The sequence below is a fragment of the Hemicordylus capensis genome, chromosome 5 (assembly GCF_027244095.1).
Source record: "Hemicordylus capensis ecotype Gifberg chromosome 5, rHemCap1.1.pri, whole genome shotgun sequence".
Classification (NCBI taxonomy): domain Eukaryota; kingdom Metazoa; phylum Chordata; class Lepidosauria; order Squamata; family Cordylidae; genus Hemicordylus; species Hemicordylus capensis.
The window spans coordinates 83,606,573-83,625,379 of NC_069661.1; the positions used below are offsets into that span (position 1 = coordinate 83,606,573).

The window sequence follows — 18,807 nt, forward strand, 5'->3', positions numbered from 1 at the left end:
TTAAATAAGAAGCAGATTTCTAACAGACCTATTAAAAAAAAATCTCAGTATTCTCCAGCTCCAGAATTTGCTGCTTCCTTATTTTATAGAAGCCTGTATTTTGGCAACCTTTGTCAACATCTGCAGTTCTTGCAAAAGCATTTGGTGGACCTAAGGATTTGGAATGGTCAGACATAAAAATCTTGTGGTTATAACTATACTTGATTATTTTTCTCTCTATCAGTTTTTCTTTTGAAGCATTCATTGAGTTTTTTGTTATGTTTTGTGGTTCCTAAAAAAGGAGGGCAGACTGATTTGCTATAAACAAAAGGAATACATCAGGAAAGAGTAGTCAGTCACGAAGATGAGAGGAACTGTAAAACCCACACTGACTATTTCCCCCCACATGCAGACTTTTATTAAACATCCCCCTATAAAAAGCCCATGCATTAGTAGTCTCATAACAAAGAACAATAACTTGGGCCCTTTAATCCTGCTGGTGTGAACAGTAATCTTTTGATATTATTAGAAAAAGATGAATAAACCAGTTAAGTAGTTATAGCTATTTTTAATATCCGTGTAGTATAAAAATATGCTGAGAAAAATATAGATGCAAAATTCATGTTGTTGTGTATTACATAATATGGTATATCTTGAACTGTAGTATTCAGAAAAGCAAATAGGTCTTGCTAAAGAAATATGTTAACATTCAAATAAGCATGTCTATTTCATTCACACCACTCTCATCTTTGGCCCTATCAATCCCCAGCACAGCACCCCTCCAGTGGCTGTTGTCTATCTTATGTTTCCTTTTTAGATTGTGAGCCCTTTGGGGACAGGGACCCATTTTATTTATTTGTTTAGGTATATTTCTCTGTGTAAACATATGTAAACAATGTATAAATATTTGTCATATTTTCTGTGTTCTTGATGTAGAGCTGAGTCAAAAGTTGTCAAAGGAGAACTTTCCACTCATTGGGACTGTGAAAGATGAGACTCCTCCACCAATTTTAGTGGGAGGTAATATTGAGGTGGGGGCAAAACTCACTGGCTTAACTTGCACCTACCACTTTTTTAGCCTACTTTCCAGAAGGCTTATGAGATCACCCAGCATTCTCTGTGTGTGTCCATGTGTCCCCCCCATCAACTTCGCAATGCTTGGACCAATATGAACCAAATCAGGTACAACTGTAGGGACACATAGGGACACCTCAACAATGTAATTTGTGATGATGTTATCCACCCTGATCCAAGATGGCAGATGCCTAAACTTTTGAGACACAAGTGGGCTAACTTGTGAACTACTTAACCGATTTGAACCAAATTTGCTACAGCTGTAGGGACACATAGGGATGCCCAAATGGCATGGTGTGTGATGATGCCATCCACCCTGATTCAAGATGGTAGACACATAAACATTTGAGGTGCAAATGGGCTAACTTGTGAATCGCTTAACTGATTTTAACCAAATTTCCTACAGCTGTAGGGACACATAGAAACACCTCAATGGCCTAGATTGTGACAGTCATGCAACCAATTCAAGATGGCAGACACATAAACTTTTGAGGTGCAATAGATCTAACTTGTGAACCTCGATTTGAACCAAATTTATTCCAGTTGGAGGTGCAGTAAAAGGAAAGTAGGCTGATTAGTTCTTACTAGAACAACTTCTTATTATTCCAAAGCCCCTAGAATGATGTTAAATAATGGCATAGTGTCATTCAGATAGGACATCTGCACTTTGTTATCTTCAAAAACAAACATGCCATGCACAGTGGTTACAATTGAATTTGTCTTCAAAAGCCCTATTATTTTAGGTTAGAGATTGTTTACCTAAAATCTCTTAACAATCTCATGTTTACATGTGGGGTAAAAAAATAAAATTTGTGCCCATCAGCAGCCCCCAGGAAGACTGTCATGCCAGGCACCCTCCCTTTTGCCATTCCAAAATTCACTGAAATGCTTTCTCACACACGTTTGCAGCCTGTCTATGAAATTAGCAAATTGGGGGTATTTGGGACCAATCCTATTCTACTTAACTGTTTCCAAACTTCACCTCCCTGTTAACATCTTTTCTCTAATCTCTATATTCAGCTTGGAGTAGTTACTTCTCAGTCCTCTATGTTATAGCATTTAGCTGCCTCTCCCACATATCTTTATTCCTCTGCCTTTGAGATCTCGTTCCACTCAAGTCCCCAACTTCAGCCTACTTGCCTCATGGCAATTTTCTGTTGGGCCTTCCTTTTCTCAACTCCATTTTAAAAAAAATTACGTATTCCTCCGGGGGCTTCGCTGAGGCCGTGTGATGATTCCCCCTTCCCCTCTTTGGCCTCTGTTATGCCTTAAATCACCTGGTTCAGGTGGTCTTTGACCCTTTCCAGGCCTTTCCCTCATTGCAGTGGCCATTTTGGAGTCCACCACACATGCGCAATGGGCCTCTGCATGGCCTGCGTCATGACCCAGCCATACAGAGGTCCATTGCACATGTGCGACAGCCTCCAAAATGGCTGTAGTGAAGGCCCAGGAAAGGCCAAAGACCACCCAACCCGGACGATTTAAGGTATAACTGATATCAAACCAGTTTGCACATCCCTACCTTATACCAATCTGCTTCTGATCCAAGTTTTTCTAACCTTCCATTCCTCTTTTGCCCTTCTTCCTTAGCCCCAACCATACTCGTTAACTGACTCTCATTCCACTTTCTACTCCATCTCCTTAGCCATCTTTCTTCTGAGATCTCAACCTGAACCTCCTTGCTCACTCATATAGTCCATGGTTTCTCCTCCTCTAGATCTATGTGTTGTTTTAATTCAAGATAATTGAACTTTTCACTCCATGTATAGAAGCTGCAATGTTTGTTCTAATTTGCTGACACATCCATCTTGATCAATTGAAATATTCATGTTTGTTCCATAATGTGACAGCCACTTGGACCATGGCTAGAGAGTCTCTTTGCCTTTCTTGCTGTGTCAGCTGACTGACTCTCACACATGCATGTTCACTTTTTAGAGTGTGGGCATTCAAGAGAGAGCGAGCCAGTCAGCTAGCACAGTCAGAGAGACCTCCACTCCCCATCCAGAGGCAGACAGTGGGCATCATAGTCGCTAGTTTTCCTAGCAGTGTGTGTGCCACTCAACATCATTTTGCATACCACTTTTGGGACCCACATCCAAACCACCATGATTTAGGATAGGTTGCTGACCCATATCCTAAATCAAATTCTAAAAGTGAACCAGCAGGTTACTGATTCAGGAGAGAAGTAAAAGAATTGGACAGGAAACAGATTAGGCCACATGGATAAACATATGTGGATTAGACACATTTATTGAGGGCAAAGATTATTAAAATATATAGCTAAATTAAATATTTTCAATTTATATTCAAATACAATAGCTATCCCATGCTGCAATAAAACAGATGAAAATCATCACCCATACTGTTTATTTGGTCATTGACTGTAAATAAATGAGTTCAGTTCACCCATACTGTGTGTGAGGGCATTGAAGAGTCATCTAGCTAGTCATACTTAGAAAGAGAATACTGGACTAGATGAACCTTTGTTGGATCAAGCAACAAAATTCTTATGTTCTTTCTTAATCTTCTTAATATAAGTGGATGAAGCTATATATGGCGAATGGGATGAGGCCTGTATGAAAATCATTATAAATTCTGTATTATCTAGAATTTTACACATTATATTTCAATGATTTGTGCATCTGAGCTCAAAAGGTGAACCTCTTTAAATATCAACTCTAGTGAATGTATAATAGTGAACACCTTTGCATCCAGCAACTGCTATTAACTGTGCCATGCAATTAGATAGAGCCATTTTTCGAATTTGCCACAAGGTGGTGCTGATGCAGTAACTTTCAGAGTGACTGTAGCAACTGTGTCTGTTAACAAGCTGCTTGAATTTGAAAATGCTGCTGTCAAACAGATGTTCTTGTCTTTGATGCTGTATCTCAGTTAAGGTGGGAATGATGAGGTCGGGAAGGTTAATAAATTTATTATGTGGCGGAAAAGTTATTCCTCCTTGCCCAAGAGACAGAAAAGTCATTATTTTTATAACATAATACCAGCTTTTCTTTGTCCATTTTGACATAGGGTTCTCCTAATCCTTTTCATAACTGGTAGTTTTGTTATTCTTCATATGCTGTCCTCTTTTAGTTATGAGAAAGGAAAGTAGCATTTTCAAAGAGCTTATTGTAGTTGCTGTTAGTTGGATGTTGAAGAGCTCAATAAATTTAAATAAATCTGCCACAAAAAGCACCTTGGAGAGTGATTCACTAATCATTCAGCAATGAATACCAAATATAGGCAAATGCAATAATGCAGAGTGGGAAATGATGTAAGATGATTGCAATTATTCTAGAGATGTTGAACATTTAGCAGAGGGAAATTCCCACTTTGAACAAGTAGAAAACATAATCTTCAGCTCTGTTTGGAAAGTGCTGCATCTATATTTACCATCCCCCACAAATGTCATATTCTGCTTCTTCCTTATATTATGTGAGCCATTTATCATTCAGAATGGCACTGTGTGATGATAAGGCAATAATTAGATCAGCTTTGTGTTTTCTCCCCCATTGCTAACCATTACAATAAAATGGTAAATCTGAGTTTATGCAATAAAAGACTGTGCTTTTGTTTCTAAAATGCCTACTTCCTTATTCTGTCTCACAAAGTGAGGCTCTTCAAAGATCAATTCAAACATAACCACCAAGAGTCATGCTGACATTTAAGAACTCTGGGGATCATGACACTTGCCACTCTTAACCCAGATGTTGCATTTGAGTCACCAAATTCACTAATTGTGTGGTCAAAGTAATAACTCTCTTTCCTTTAGCAGCTTTCACTGAATTGCTGCATTGCTAAGAAGCACCTAAAATTAAGTAGATGTTTATGTTATTTTTGCAAGTTAGTCATTGATGTCACACTCACAGCTGCAAAACTGATTACTCAATCCTTGTGCATTTATTTATTTAGAAGGATGGTAACAAAGCTTTTAAAGCAAAACCAAATATAACTCACTGAACAAAATATCCAGTAAAATATATACGTTATCCCATACACTTTAATTATCCCATTCACGGTTCACACTGACCTCTAAAGCAAGCTGCAACAATACTTTAGTGCAAGTTCGTACATTACTATGAAAGTGCAGACAGAGGATGTGTAACTTGAATTTTCCTTTCTATATTTTGGGGAATAGTGGAAATGAGATAGTTACATGGATTCCCTGTAACATGAGACAAAGTGCTTGAAGCTGCATCACAACCACACAGACCAGGCAAACTAGTCATCAACAGGTCATAAGAATAGGCCTTCAGATGTTGCCAATTCTTCAAGATGAGGCAATCCTACAATTGTGAAACAATTGGTCAGGAGTATTAAAATCATACTGCCCATCTGCCCAGCTAAAGCAAGCAGGCAATTATATTGGGCAGCAGCGATATAGGAAGCTGCTGGAGGTAGACAATCACTTCAGTGACAACGACAAAGGCATCATTTCATACTGTGCAGGAGAAGGCAATGGTAAACCACTACTGTATTTTACCAAGAAAACCACATGAATAGACAAAATAAATCTATCTATGTGGTCGCTAGGAGTCAACACTGACTTGATAGCACTTAATAATCAATCAATCAATCAATTAAAACCATAGTGCCTTAATATGCCAAAGAATATATACCCTGTTCAAACATCTACTGGACCAGTAAGTGTCTTTTTTGTGGTGGGAGAGCAAGAGTTCTTTCCTTCCTTCCATCCTCCAACCTTGTAAATAATGTAATGGGATGTTCAGTCAAGGAAACCTGATTTCCAAAATTCTTCCCTCACAAAGGGGAAGGAGATCACATCGACTGAGAATGGCTGAATCACATATAAAAATATAGAAATGGGGCTGGGCCTGTTCAACAAAAGAAGACTCTGGTGGCCCCAATTAGTATTCAGGATGTTGTCAGAGCACTTCTCAGTTTTGACAGTAGTTTGATGCATAAGGAGTATTTATTTATTTATTTGTTACATTTATAGACTGCACCATCGAAAGGCTCGGGAGGTGCACAACAAATTTAAAAACACATAAAACAAACGCCTACAAAACACATTACTTAAAACAATATATAAAACAAATTTAAAACAATTCAAAACCAGTTAAAATACCCCCAAACAATTTAAAAACCTTGGAAGGCCAGGCCAAACAAATAAATTTTCAGGGCTCTCTTAAAGGCCAACAATGAGCCTAAACTGCCAGGAGTGCATATCTGCCAAGAGTGCATTCCATAGACCAGGAGCAGCTACAGAAAAGGCCCGGTTTTGAGTCACCACCAGACATACTGGTGGTAACTGGAGACTTTCCAGATGACCTAAGCATGTGGTGGGGATAATACAGAAGCTGCTCTCTAAGGTAGCCTGGACCCAAGCTGTTCAGGGCTTTACAAGTCATAAACAGCACTTTTTCTTTTGCCCAGAAATATATCAGCAGCCAGTGCAACTGTTTCAAAACAGGCATAATATGGTCTCTATGGGTTACCCAGAGATCAGTCTGGCTGCCACATTTTGAACTAACTAAAGCTCCCAAACTATGTACAAAGGCAGCCCCTGGTAGAGTGCATTGCAATGGTCAAGCCTGGACGTTACAAGCTGATGCACCACTGTTTTGAAATTGTTTCTTCAAGGAATGGACACAGCTGTCAAATCAGCCAAAGTTGTTGGAAAGCACTACTGGCCATAGCCTCCATCTGAGATACCAAGGTGAGACCTGGATCCAAGGGCACTCTCAAGCTGCGCACCTGTTCCTTCTGGGGAAGTGTAACCCCATCTAGCACAGGAAGCTCTAACTCATCCCTCAAATTCCAATCCCCCACAATGAGCACCTCCATCTTGCTTGGATTCAGCTTCAATTTGTTATTCCTCATTCTGCCCATTACAGCCCGAAGACATGCATTTAGGGAGTGAATTTATTTATTTATTTATTTATTTATTTATTTATTAGAAACATTTAATATACCACCCACTCCAAAGACTCCGGGCGGGGTACAAAAACCTGTAAATAAGGCAACATTAAAGATTGCATTCTAAATTAAAAACTAAAGTAGCTAACAGAAAACAAATAAAGTAAACTACAGGGCAAAAGCCTGGCGAAAAAGAAAAGTCTTCAATAGAGATCTGAAGATCAGTAAGGAAGGGGCTTGACGAATCTGAAGGGGAAGAGAGTTCCAAAGAAGTGGGGCAGCAACTGAAAAGGCCCTTTCACGGCTCCTAGAACTCTGAATCTCTCGAAAATCAGGGACTGGAATGCCATTTCATCATCATGATGATGATGATGATGATGATAAAGAGAAATAGATTTTTCACCAATCCCCTGATGACCTCACCAAGCAGTTTCATGTAGATGTTAAAAAGCATTGGTGACAGAATGGAGCCCTGAGGGACTCCATATAATAGCTCCCATTTTGAAGAGCAACCATCACCAAGCTCCACCATCTGGAATCTGCCTGAGAGATAGGAGCAGAACCACTGCAAAGCAGTGTCTCCTATCCCCAACTCCCCCAGGCGATCCAGAAGGATACCATGGTCGATAATATCGAATGCCACCGAGAGATCCAAAAGAACCAACAGAGTCACACTCCCTCTGTTGATTCCCCAGTAAAGGTCATCCATCAGGCCAACCAAGGCAGACTCAACCCCATAGCCTGCCCTAAAGCCAGTTTGAAATGGGTCTAGATAATCGATTTCCTCCAAAACCACCTGGAGCTGGTTAGCCACCACTCTCTCAATCACCTTACCCAACCATGAGAGATTGGAGACCAGCCTATAACTGTCCATCACTGAGGGATCTAGGGAAGGCTTCTTAAGAAGTGGTCTAATCATTGCCTCCTTCCAACAAGGAGGCATCCTACCCTCCCTCATCGATGAGTTAATGGTATTAACTAGGCCATCTCCAACAATTTCCATGATAGATAGAAGCAGCCAAGTCAGGTGAGGATATGGAGAACTAGTGGTAGGCCACACTGCCCCAAGCAGCGTGTCCACATCCTTGGGCATCACAGATTGAAAATGATCCAGTCTGCAAGAGGGATCACTGGACACCTCCCTAATAGACTCTGCAGAAACAGTGGAGTCCAAGTCAGCCCAAATACAAGAGATTTTGTCTTCAAAGAATCCATTAAAAGCACCACAGCAGAACAAAGTCTCCAGAGATTGGTTTGAAATTGAAGGAGCCTGAACCAAACTCTTCACAACCTGGGACAGCTCTGCTGAATGCAAACCTGCAGAAGCAATGCGTGCAGACCAGAATTGTGTTTTAGCTGCACACACCACTTCCTCATAAACCTTCATATGGGCTCTATGCTGTGTCCTTTCTATTTCGAGCTGAGTTCTCCTCCACTTGTGTTCCAGTCCCCACAGCTCCTCTGTATTCGAAGGGCCACTTTTAAACCAGGTCAGAAGGGACACTTAGGAGCGATCATGTCTACTGCACTGGTGGGTTCCCTATTCCAGGTTCTCATCAGGGCATCAACAGAATCACTGGCAGGACCAACATTAAAATCCTCCAAGTCTTTTTGGAATCCTGCTGGGTCCAGCAGCCATCTTGTGTGGACCATCTTTATAGATGGTCTTAACCACCCCTGCAGGGCTTGGTTGCATCTGTGAAACCAACCTTAACCAGGTATTGGTCCATCCATGACATTGGGGAAACCACCGGATCCCCCACCCACGAAACATCCCCCTGATCCAAACAAAAGACCAAATTGAGTGTGTGGCTGGCAACATGAGTTCAGCATATTCATATTCAATATTCAGTATAGCTTGCCAAAAGGGCCCCAAAATTGGGTAGGAGATACTTTACCTGGGCCTGGTCAACAAGGACAGAAATTCAGGTTAAATTGTAGATCATACTTGAGAATATTTATGCAGAATTATTTATCTGTATCTATATGGGTGTTTCCAGATCTTTGCTTCCTAGCATCTCCAAGATACGTCTGAGAGAGATTTCTGCCTGCAACCTTAGAAAAGCCGCTACCAGTCTTTGTAGACTATACTGAACGGGATTGGCCTATGAGCGTACTCAGTATATGTCAGCTTCCTCTGTTCCTATGTTCTTATCTTGCAAGATGTTAAAATATCTATTGGAGCTGAGCAAGCACCATTCTGAACAGTGAACTGTCAGTGCATACCCTACTGACCTCATTGTTGGTCAGCTGTTTTCCTGATACCCTCCTGTAGAAGAGAGAAAGAGAAAACTCTGGCACTTGTAGCTTGTGAGGCAAATGTTAGCATGCCACCATATGTGACACCAGTTCCTCAAGAACAACAAGATCCAGAGTTCCCTGTTTACTGTAGGCAGTTCCCGTGCCCAAGCAGGACAGCCCAACAAAGTGTGGCATCTCACTCACAGATGGAGGGAGGGACAAGCACCGTCATAATTTGAAATATTGAGATCCCCGAGACAGTGGGAAGCCAGTGCTGTAGACAGGATTTAGAAGCTCTAGAACATAAAGGACAAATGGGTTGCCTGGTCTTCTGAGTACACTAAAAAACTAACACTAGGTCCCATTAATCCCATGGATTGGAACAATGTCTACAGGGTGTTTGTGCTATAATGAATATGCATATATGCCATCTTGCCATGTCTGGCTATAAATACAAATCAGGCAATGTAAGGAGAATGTAAGGAAATGTCAGGAGATTAAACAAAGGGCCCTAAAGAAACTAAACAGGATTTTTAAAATCCCAGGTGCCAAGGAGCCATCCTGCCTAGAATTTAACTGTGGTGCCTAGATTAGGATACCAGAGGTAGAATTATTGCATAAGATCTTAATTTGTCCCAGGCAGTCCTGTTTCTGTTCTAAGTATGTTACTTGTAAAAGGAATATAGATAAATCTACCTGCCTTCCCCCTCCACAAGGTCCATTCCTAAGTCCAGTAATTTTGTTGAATGTCCATCTATAATCAATATTCAATTACAACTAAATTTAAAGTATAAAATGCTTAATTATGCAGCTGGTAACAGTAACAAAACTTGTTATAGCAAGGAACTAGAAGATCAAAAAGCCTCCTATTAGAACTTGGTTTGAAAAAATATATGGGATCTTTTAGTGCAATCAGGGGTGGAGCTATAATTGGGCAGATGGGTTCAAAGAACATGAGACACCCAACTCACCCCTCACCCTCCATCCGATCTACGGCCGGTCTCATTCCCTACTGACCTCATTGTTGGCCGGCTGTTTTCCTGATTCTTTCCCTCACTTTGAGCCAGCTGGGAAGTGAGCTCCAGAGGGCTACATAGACCCTTCTGGGTGCTGACATGCATGGGGTGTGGCTGGTGTGCATGAGGGGCCACTGCGGAGAGAGGTTAACATGAGCCACTCCCCTAGCTACATGCTGGATGCAATACAGATTGTTAGAATGTATGAAAAGTAAAGTTAAAGTTGTGCCGTCGAATTGATGTTGACTCCTGGCGACCACAGAGTCATGTGCTTTTCTTTGGTAGAATACAGGAGAGGTTTACCATTGCCATCGCCCATGCAGTATGCCTTTCAGATGATGCCTTCCAGCATCTTCTTATATTGTTGTTGCCCAATATGTGTATTTGCCAGTCTAGGAAACATACCAGCAGGGATTCGAACCAGCAACCTCTTGCTCCCTAGGCAAGCTACTTCCCCACTGTGCCATTAGGTGGCTCAGGATGTATGAAGATAACTTTAAATCTGAATAATATCGACACTTTTCTAGTAACATGGTTACCATTTTTAAATTTTATTGACAGAAGTAAGATTAACTATAGGAGACCTGATAGACTGCACATTATTGATTTTTTGTAATTTTTGTAGTTTTTATTTTTAAATTTTATTTTTTAACTGATTTTTAAAGTGTTTTACATTTGATTTGTATAGTATTTTGTATTTTATCCCCCCCCCCTTTTTGGTCAGTTATGATTTAATGTGTTGTGTGATTTTATTGGATGTTTAATGTTGTGTTGTGAGCCATCCGGACAACAGTTTGTTATGGGGTGGCTAACAAAGTTGTTCATTATTATTATTGTTGTTTTAATACAATTGTAAATCTGTCTTTGTCTATGGATCAAATGGGTTCTTGATCTAATGGGATAAACAAAACATACATAAAGTTGTATATATATATATATATATCCACATTGTCTAAAATTACCTTTTTTTTAGCATGTGCAGATTTGATAGCTTGTGAACTTATTTTTTTATGGATCTTTTTTTCATATTAGTTTAATTGTTTATCTGTTTGTGGGGTGGGGGAGATTTTTTTTAAAAGTCTCCATTGTCTGGCTTCTAAAATTTAGATCCCAAGAAAATTTGTCAAGGCCCAAGTCAAAGTATGCAGGGTGGAGGGTTACATTATAAGTTGACATTACTGGACTCATACAAGTGATAATTGGATGGACCCCTCTTTTGCTTCCTTTGCACCCAGACCCAAGGAGACACGGACACAGAAGTATTATGGAGGAACTGGTCACTTTATTAGGGGTACAAGGTTTTAAGACAGTGCCTGCACAGGCACGGCAGCTGGGGTTGGCATTCAGAGCAGCAACAGTGCGGGCTCGGATGGGGGGGGCACCACGTGGCCACCCCCGCCCTAGAATCTCATGGCACAGACACCTCGGCTCCAGGCGGCCCACCTTCCAGAAGGGGGCGCCCTTCGTTGCCGACCTAAGGTCAGGACCCTGCAATTTACATCACCTGTCCGACGCTGTAAAGCCATACGGAAGGGTGTCGGTTGCAGGGAGGTGGGAGCAAGGCAGCATCCCTGATCTGTAAAGCCTCAAGGGATCTGCCCCTCCACCTTACAGCTAAAGCTTACCTAAGGTGCCGCACCGCATCAGCCGCTCACCTCCGCACTGTGCCCGCTAACCCCGTGGTAAAAGTGACCACAAGCTATTCCCTGGCTAACTAATCAATCCTGCTAAGCAACCTTGCTACTAACTGGTATAGGTTGAGGCAGGCGAAAAAAGGTGCACGCTAAGGCCAATCAAGCGTATACCCAAAAAATTCCTGCCCGGCCCCAAACGGCGACCAGCAAAGCCCAACCTATGCCAGAGGGAGGGAGGGAGGGTGCTCGGTCAGGGAAGGACTGAGCCGGCACAGGCCTGCTGCCGGTTCACTGCTGCTAGCCCCGCCTCCGAGACGGAGCCGGGCCAATGGGAGCTAGCTCCCAGTGCCACGTGCTCCAGGGGGTGGGGCTGAGGGCAAACAAGCCGCGCAGCCTAGAGCGGCTGCGATCGGCTGGCTTGCACCCAGACCCAAGGAGACACGGACACAGAAGTATTATGGAGGAACTGGTCACTTTATTAGGGGTACAAGGTTTTAAGACAGTGCCTGCACAGGCACGGCAGCTGGGGTTGGCATTCAGAGCAGCAACAGTGCGGGCTCGGATGGGGGGGGCACCACGTGGCCACCCCCGCCCTAGAATCTCATGGCACAGACACCTCGGCTCCAGGCGGCCCACCTTCCAGAAGGGGGCGCCCTTCGTTGCCGACCTAAGGTCAGGACCCTGCAATTTACATCACCTGTCCGACGCTGTAAAGCCATACGGAAGGGTGTCGGTTGCAGGGAGGTGGGAGCAAGGCAGCATCCCTGATCTGTAAAGCCTCAAGGGATCTGCCCCTCCACCTTACAGCTAAAGCTTACCTAAGGTGCCGCACCGCATCAGCCGCTCACCTCCGCACTGTGCCCGCCACAGCGGGCGTCAGCCTAGCTTGACGCCCCGCCACCCCACAGGCCTAACAGCACTGTTGCCAACCCCAGCCGCAGATCGTCTAAGAAATACCTCATACCAAGGGGGGACAAGTGCACCCCATCACCCCTGAATAACTGGGGGAGCGAGAACGCGATGTCGTTGTGTGGGATGCACCCACCCCCCTTTGAGGCGATGAAGCGCGCCATGGCCGCGTTCACCCCGCGCCTAGCCCTATCTACCTTGTTCTGCTTCACCGCCCCCCTCCAGACTCGCCGCTGAGTGATGTCAGACCAGATGACCACCAGCCCCGGGCACCAGGAGAGGGCGACCACCAGGTCCTGGGCAATCTGTCTTGAGAGCGAAATGCCAGACTGGTCCACCAGGTCGTTGCCTCCAAAATGCAGCAGCAGGACATCCGGGACAGGATTCCCTTCCAGGAACTCGTGCAGCATCGGCAGGAACTGGGCCCTCCGCATGCCCCGCCGGCCAAGCCACTCCACAGTGGCCCAACGCCCCAAACCAAGCTGGGTTCCAGGGTCGGCGCTCTGCGCCCACTTGCGTGCCCAGAAAATGAAGGAATGGCCCAGTATGAGGACTCTTGCGCGCTGCCCGGCCGCCCTCGGCCCAGCCGACTGAGGCCCTGCGCAAGAGGAGAAAGCGTTAGGAGTGGCACAAATAAATGGTTCGTGGGTGGGGGTGGGGTGGGGCAGAATTTATGCGCCCATCTACCGCACGTATCGGCGGTAAGCCGCTGACCGCCACCTGCCCAGCCGCCGGATTTCCGGGCCCGAATAACCCATCCGAGCAGCCATGGAAGCCGCCCCAATCCGAAAGGAGTGGGGGGCCAGATCCTGGGTAGGCACCCCCGCCGCCACAAAGGCTCTCCTCATCACCGCCCAAAACTGGAATTGGGTCACGTGGCGCCCATTAGCGTGGATAAAGAGGCACCCCATAGCTGAACCCCTGGCCTCCGTGTAGTCCTCCAGTGCACGGACTGGGCACAAGCCCGGGTCGCCAGCGGCATGCAGCGCGACACTCTGCCCCTTGCCTCTCTGATCTGTTTTTGAAAACCTAAGGTGCAGTACCACCCGGGAAGCACCCACGGTGAGGTCACTGAATTGAAGTACCCTACTCGTGGGGCCGCGCCTGCTCCTGGGGAACATCTCTCCAACCCTAAAGGCCCCGAAGAAAGCAACCAAGGCTGCCGCCCTGAACAGGACCTCCTCATAAGGAGACGCACAAACCCCAGCAAGTTGCCGCAGTGCCAGCTGCAGCGCCTCTGGGGTGACCGGCCTACGTCGGTCAGGTTGCACGGGCGTCTCCCTCGCCCAGCCCTCCAGCATGCGCCGGACCCTGAAGTCCCCAGAATGGTCGGGGAGGCCCCTTGCTTTCCCAAAGAAAGCCAGCGCAGCCAAATGGCCGGCCATGGTGCTCACCGCCAGCCCCTGGGCACGGAGGTGCACCAGGTACTGCATCAGCTGTTCCGGCGGCACAGGCCACACATGGACCAATCCTACCTGAGCTCTAAACTGCAGAAAGGCCCTGACCCTTTTGTCGTAGGCAACCCGTGTCCTGGGCGCTATGGAGGCTTGGATGGCCCTAAACGCCTCTACATCCCAAGGTTCCACAACCATTCGGGCACCTGCTCGGGCTCCTTGGCGGCTCCAGGTGCCAGCTTCCGGAAGCGCTGCATCTGGAAGCGAGACAGGGCATCTGCCACCTCATTCTGCACCCCTGGAACATGCTGGGCGGTGAAGAGCGTGTTATGGCGAAGGCATGTTAGAACCAGGGCCCGCACCAGCCCCATCACCCTCTGTGATTTGGAAGTCTGGCTATTAATAATCTGAACCACGGCCAAATTATCGCACCAGAAACGCACGACCGAGTCCTTGAAGGACTCGGCCCAAATGTGCACCGCCACCACAATGGGGAAGAGTTCGAGGAAGGTGAGATCCCTTGTGATTCCCCGTTCCGACCAGCTGCCCGGCCATCGTTCCGCGCACCAGCGCCCTCTCAGGTACAGGCCGAACCCAAGGCCGCCCGCGGCGTCTGACTGAACCTGGAAGTCGGCCTCGAGCAGCTGGGAAGAACGCCAGAATGACACCCCATTAAAGGACTCCAGGAACCTGAGCCAGAGCCCCATATCCTCCCTCATGGCGGTAGACACCCTAATGAGGAAATGGGGTCGATTACACCCCACCATGGCGTCACACAGGCGCCTTAGAAAGGGGCGGCCTGGAGCCACCACCCTGCAAGCGAAGTTCAGGTGGCCAACCAGCGATTGCAATTTGCGTAGCGTTACCTTCCTAGCCTCTCTGCATTCCCTGAGCAATTCCCTCATGATGCTGAGCTTGTCCCCGGGGAGGCGTGAGAGCTGTCCCACCGTGTCCAGCTCTATCCCCAGAAATGTAAGCTTCGTGGTCGGGCCCTCTGTCTTGTCCTTAGCCAGTGGCACCCCCAGATCCCCGCAGAGTGCCCTGAATGAGCGCAGTAAGTGTAGGCATTGGCCAGAGCCCTCCCTTCCTCCGAAAATAAAGTCATCTAAATAGTGAGCGGAGGAGCGTAGCCCCGCCCTCCGGCGCAGTGCCCATTCCAGCATAGAGCTGAAAGCCTCAAAGGCCGCACAGGAGACCAAGCATCCCATGGGGAGGGCTCTGTCGATGTAAAATCCCCCTTTAAATGCGAAGCCCAAAAGGTCAAAGTCATCAGGGTGCACGGGCAGGAGGCGGAAGGCGGATTCAATGTCGCACTTCGCCATCAGTGCCCGAGGCCCGCAGCCCCTGATCATGGCCACAGCCTCATCAAACGATGTATACCGTACTGAGCAAAGGTCCGCCGGTATCCCATCGTTAACCGAGTCGCCCCTTGGGTAGGACAGGTGGTGGATAAGCCTATACTCTCCCGGCGCCTTCTTAGGGACCACGCCCAAAGGGGATACCCGCAATGTTGGCAGTGGCAGCCTGTCAAAGGGGCCCAGCACCCTCCCCAGAGACACCTCCTTGGCTATCTTTTTCGCTACTATGTGTTCCATCCCCCTAACCGATTTTAGGTTGCGTGCAAAACTATGGACCCTCCTGGATTGGCACGGAATCCTAAACCCCTTCACAAAACCGTCCTCAATATAGCGTGCGCGCTCCCTGTTGGGGTAGTCACGCAGCAGCCTCCGGAGCACCGGGATTTTAATTGGGCTGGGGCCCTTTTCCAGCCGTGGCTGCTGGGCCCTTTGCCCCTCCCGGGCCTTGGTATCCCCCTTTTCCCCTAAGGGCTTTGGCCCGCTGGCAGTAGATACTGGCGTGCCGCCCACCGCAGAAGCCACAGTCATGCCGGTACTTGCACGGGGAGCGGGCACACTTCCCGTTCTTGTTAAATTCCCAGCACACCAGGGGACCTTGAACCCCCTGTGCGCCTGAGGCCGAAGCCGCTGACGCTGCCGGTGTTTTGGAAATGAGGTGCCCGCTGTCGGCGCGCTCGCCAACCAAGGGCCTCGCGGGTGTCATAATCTGAAGCCATAACTCGGGGTGCTGCCTTTCCCAGGATATAACCGCATTGCTGGAGGCGCGCTCGCGGAACGCTTGGTCGTAGCGCTCCCAGGCATTACCAGCAAAGTCCATGAAGGCTCTGTGTATAATATCAAAATACTTAACAAGAGCGGGGCCCCGCTCTGGATATTTCTGCATCAGAACACCCATGTAGATTGTGTACCCCGAAACCCAATTTGCCCAATTATGCTCAATGGGCTTCCGCTTTGTCCTCTCCTTGTCCTTCCCCTGGGACCCCTCCTTCTCCAGTGGCTCCGGCTCCTTGAAGAGCAATTGGAACACGTCAATGCACTCTCCTTTCCAAATCCGTTCCTTAACTGCTGGAAGGAGGTGGTCCCCCAAGGGTACGGGCCCATCCCCAGTATGCCAAGCAGAGCTGAACTGTGCCGTTGGCCCCTGGGTGGGCAAAGCAGCGCTCCCCCCTTGCCAGACCTGATTACAGGTGGCGTGTGGAGATGCCCAGTTAACTGGCCCTGGGAACCACCCGTATGGTCCGTAGGGGGCACTAAAGGGCAGTCCCCACGGCCAGGCCCCCTGTGGGGACTCACCATTGTCGTCCCTGCCGTCTCCTGGTCCTGAGTCCGCCGGTTGTGTCGTGATCCCCGCTGGTTCCTCGTGGGCAGTTCCCGCCGCCGCCTCCAAAGCTGCTAGACGGTCAGCAAAGCCCTGCATTAGTTTTGCCTTCTTTTCCGCCCTGTTTGACTTTTTTGCATGTGGGGGCACCCCCGAAGGCCCCCCGCCCGCCTCGTCGCCCTCTAGAGTGGTGCGCTGCCTCTCAAGGGCCTGCAGCCGTGCTATAAACGCCCTGATGGCACCCAGTTCCAAATCGCCCTCATCGTCGGAGGAGGATTCGGCGGGTGCGTTTGGCCTCTTAGGTGGCCGCGTTGGCTTGCCACCCTTCTTGGCTGGAGCCTTCCCACCCTTTTTAACTGGGGCTTTCTTAACTGGGGCTTTCTTAGGGCCCATGTCCCAAAGGATGAAGCTTATGGGCCTGTACCCTGCCCTCAAGTGCGTAAACGAGTGACCTGGCCGGCGCAAGGCTGACTGAGGCCTACGCTGGCAAGGAAGGCCTATGAGTCACAGCGCCTGCCCCACCTAGCCGTGGTAAGGCCCAGCCCCACTGAAAGGCCCCCAAATGAAGCTTAGGCCCGGCAGGGGAGGCCCACGAGCCCACCAGGGAGGCCTAGTCAATGCAGGCCCCCAAAATGGGTGTGTGGGGGGGGGGTTAGGCCCTACAGGCCCGACAATAAAGGCAAAGGCCGCCCTTAGCAGAAGGCCTAAATGGGCCCTGGGTTGAAGGGGTTCACACAGTTCAAGCCAACACCCCCAACGTCCAATCAACCCTCCCCCAGATGACCGGGTTAGTCAATTGCCCCCCCGCTGAAGGCCTGGTGCGGCCTACTGAGGGCCTGGGGCGGCCTGCTGCCCTCACTCGATGCTGGGCAGCTTGGGCCTGCCGGGGCCTAGAAGCCCTTGTGTGGAGAGGCCCGAAGATCAAAGGCCGTTCCGAGGAGGACTTAAAAGCCTCTCCTGTGATCCCCCCAGAGCCCGTTACCACAGGCGGCCGGGCTACAGAGGCCCTGGCCGCCCAGCCGCTCCAATCCGCTGCTCGCTCGAAGGGCCGCTGCACTGCTCCCCGACGTTCCACTCCCATGGGCCTCCTGCTCCGGCTTCCGATTCGGGTACCCAGCCAGCCACGTGGAGGCCCCGAAGCCGAGCAGCAGCACGTCCTTCCTTCTGCTCGGTCAGGGAAGGACTGAGCCGGCACAGGCCTGCTGCCGGTTCACTGCTGCTAGCCCCGCCTCCGAGACGGAGCCGGGCCAATGGGAGCTAGCTCCCAGTGCCACGTGCTCCAGGGGGTGGGGCTGAGGGCAAACAAGCCGCGCAGCCTAGAGCGGCTGCGATCGGCTGGCTTTTCTCATCTTCTTCTGCTCCACCTCCTGCCAGTGACATGGGATTATGCCAGCATCTTAAACTTGCTTTAGTGTAAGCTTGAATAGTCAGCACTGTTGCCGCATCTGTTCCTATTGCTGGAACAGAGTGAAATACCAGGTAATAGCTCATGCTACTAGAAATGTCACAGTCATGATTTGTTGCAATTGCAACCTTAATTCAGAAAGGATTATCTCCAGGATTCTAGTTTTTCTGAGGTGCATTTTTTTCTTTTCCCCTTTGTTTGTCTTTGTCATGTTTTCTTGTTCTCAGTTTTTGCCTTTTATTCATTCATTGCTGCTTCTCTTAGGTCCAACTTGAATCCATGCAAGGATAGCTTAAAGCGTTTTCCCATGATCTTATTCTCACCCCATAAGCTTCTACAACAAATGTTTTCCTCAGTAGTAAACTTTTAATATCAACTTTGAATTGTAGACATCCATTCATGGAGCAAGGGAAGGTTTGAAATCTCGCTTTTAAAAAAAAATTATAGTTGTAAGACCGCCCATTCTATAGAATATAAATTGATTTTAGGACCACGAGGCTATTTTTATATGTAATCATACAAAATTGAAATAAAAAATCATTAGCAGCAACACTACATTTTGTTTCCAGATGTTATGGACCATGAGTTAAACATAAGTT

General features: G+C 47.6%; 2 protein-coding genes across 24 annotated transcripts in view; one reads left to right on the top strand and one right to left on the bottom strand.

The window, feature by feature from the left end:
- TENM3 (teneurin transmembrane protein 3) overlaps positions 1–18,807 on the top strand; it is a 2,371,016-nt gene that overhangs the window by 650,597 nt on the left and 1,701,612 nt on the right. The window lies entirely within an intron of this gene.
- LOC128326201 (uncharacterized) lies at positions 11,451–18,137 on the bottom strand. 3 transcript variants are annotated; one of them, XM_053252642.1, is made up of 3 exons: positions 16,779–18,137; positions 14,334–14,384; positions 11,451–13,331 (listed from the first exon to the last, which is right to left on the bottom strand). In XM_053252642.1, the coding sequence occupies exons 1-3, from the start codon at positions 17,194–17,196 to the stop codon at positions 12,706–12,708; spliced, it is 1,095 nt and encodes a 364-aa protein (XP_053108617.1). In that variant the 5' UTR covers positions 17,197–18,137; the 3' UTR covers positions 11,451–12,705. The 3 variants fall into 3 exon arrangements, with proteins under 3 accessions (XP_053108617.1, XP_053108615.1, XP_053108614.1); XM_053252640.1 differs by having other exon boundaries at positions 11,451–14,384; XM_053252639.1 differs by lacking the exon at positions 16,779–18,137 and having other exon boundaries at positions 14,334–16,739.

Coding starts and splice junctions, on each gene's coding strand:
- LOC128326201 (XM_053252639.1), bottom strand. CDS start 16,013: ATGACTGTGGCTTCTGCGGTGGGCGGCACGCCAGTATCTACTGCCAGC. Junction 13,332..14,333: donor CCGCCAAGGAGCCCGAGCAG/GTGCCCGAATGG, acceptor CCTCTTGCGCAG/GGCCTCAGTCGGCTGGGCCG.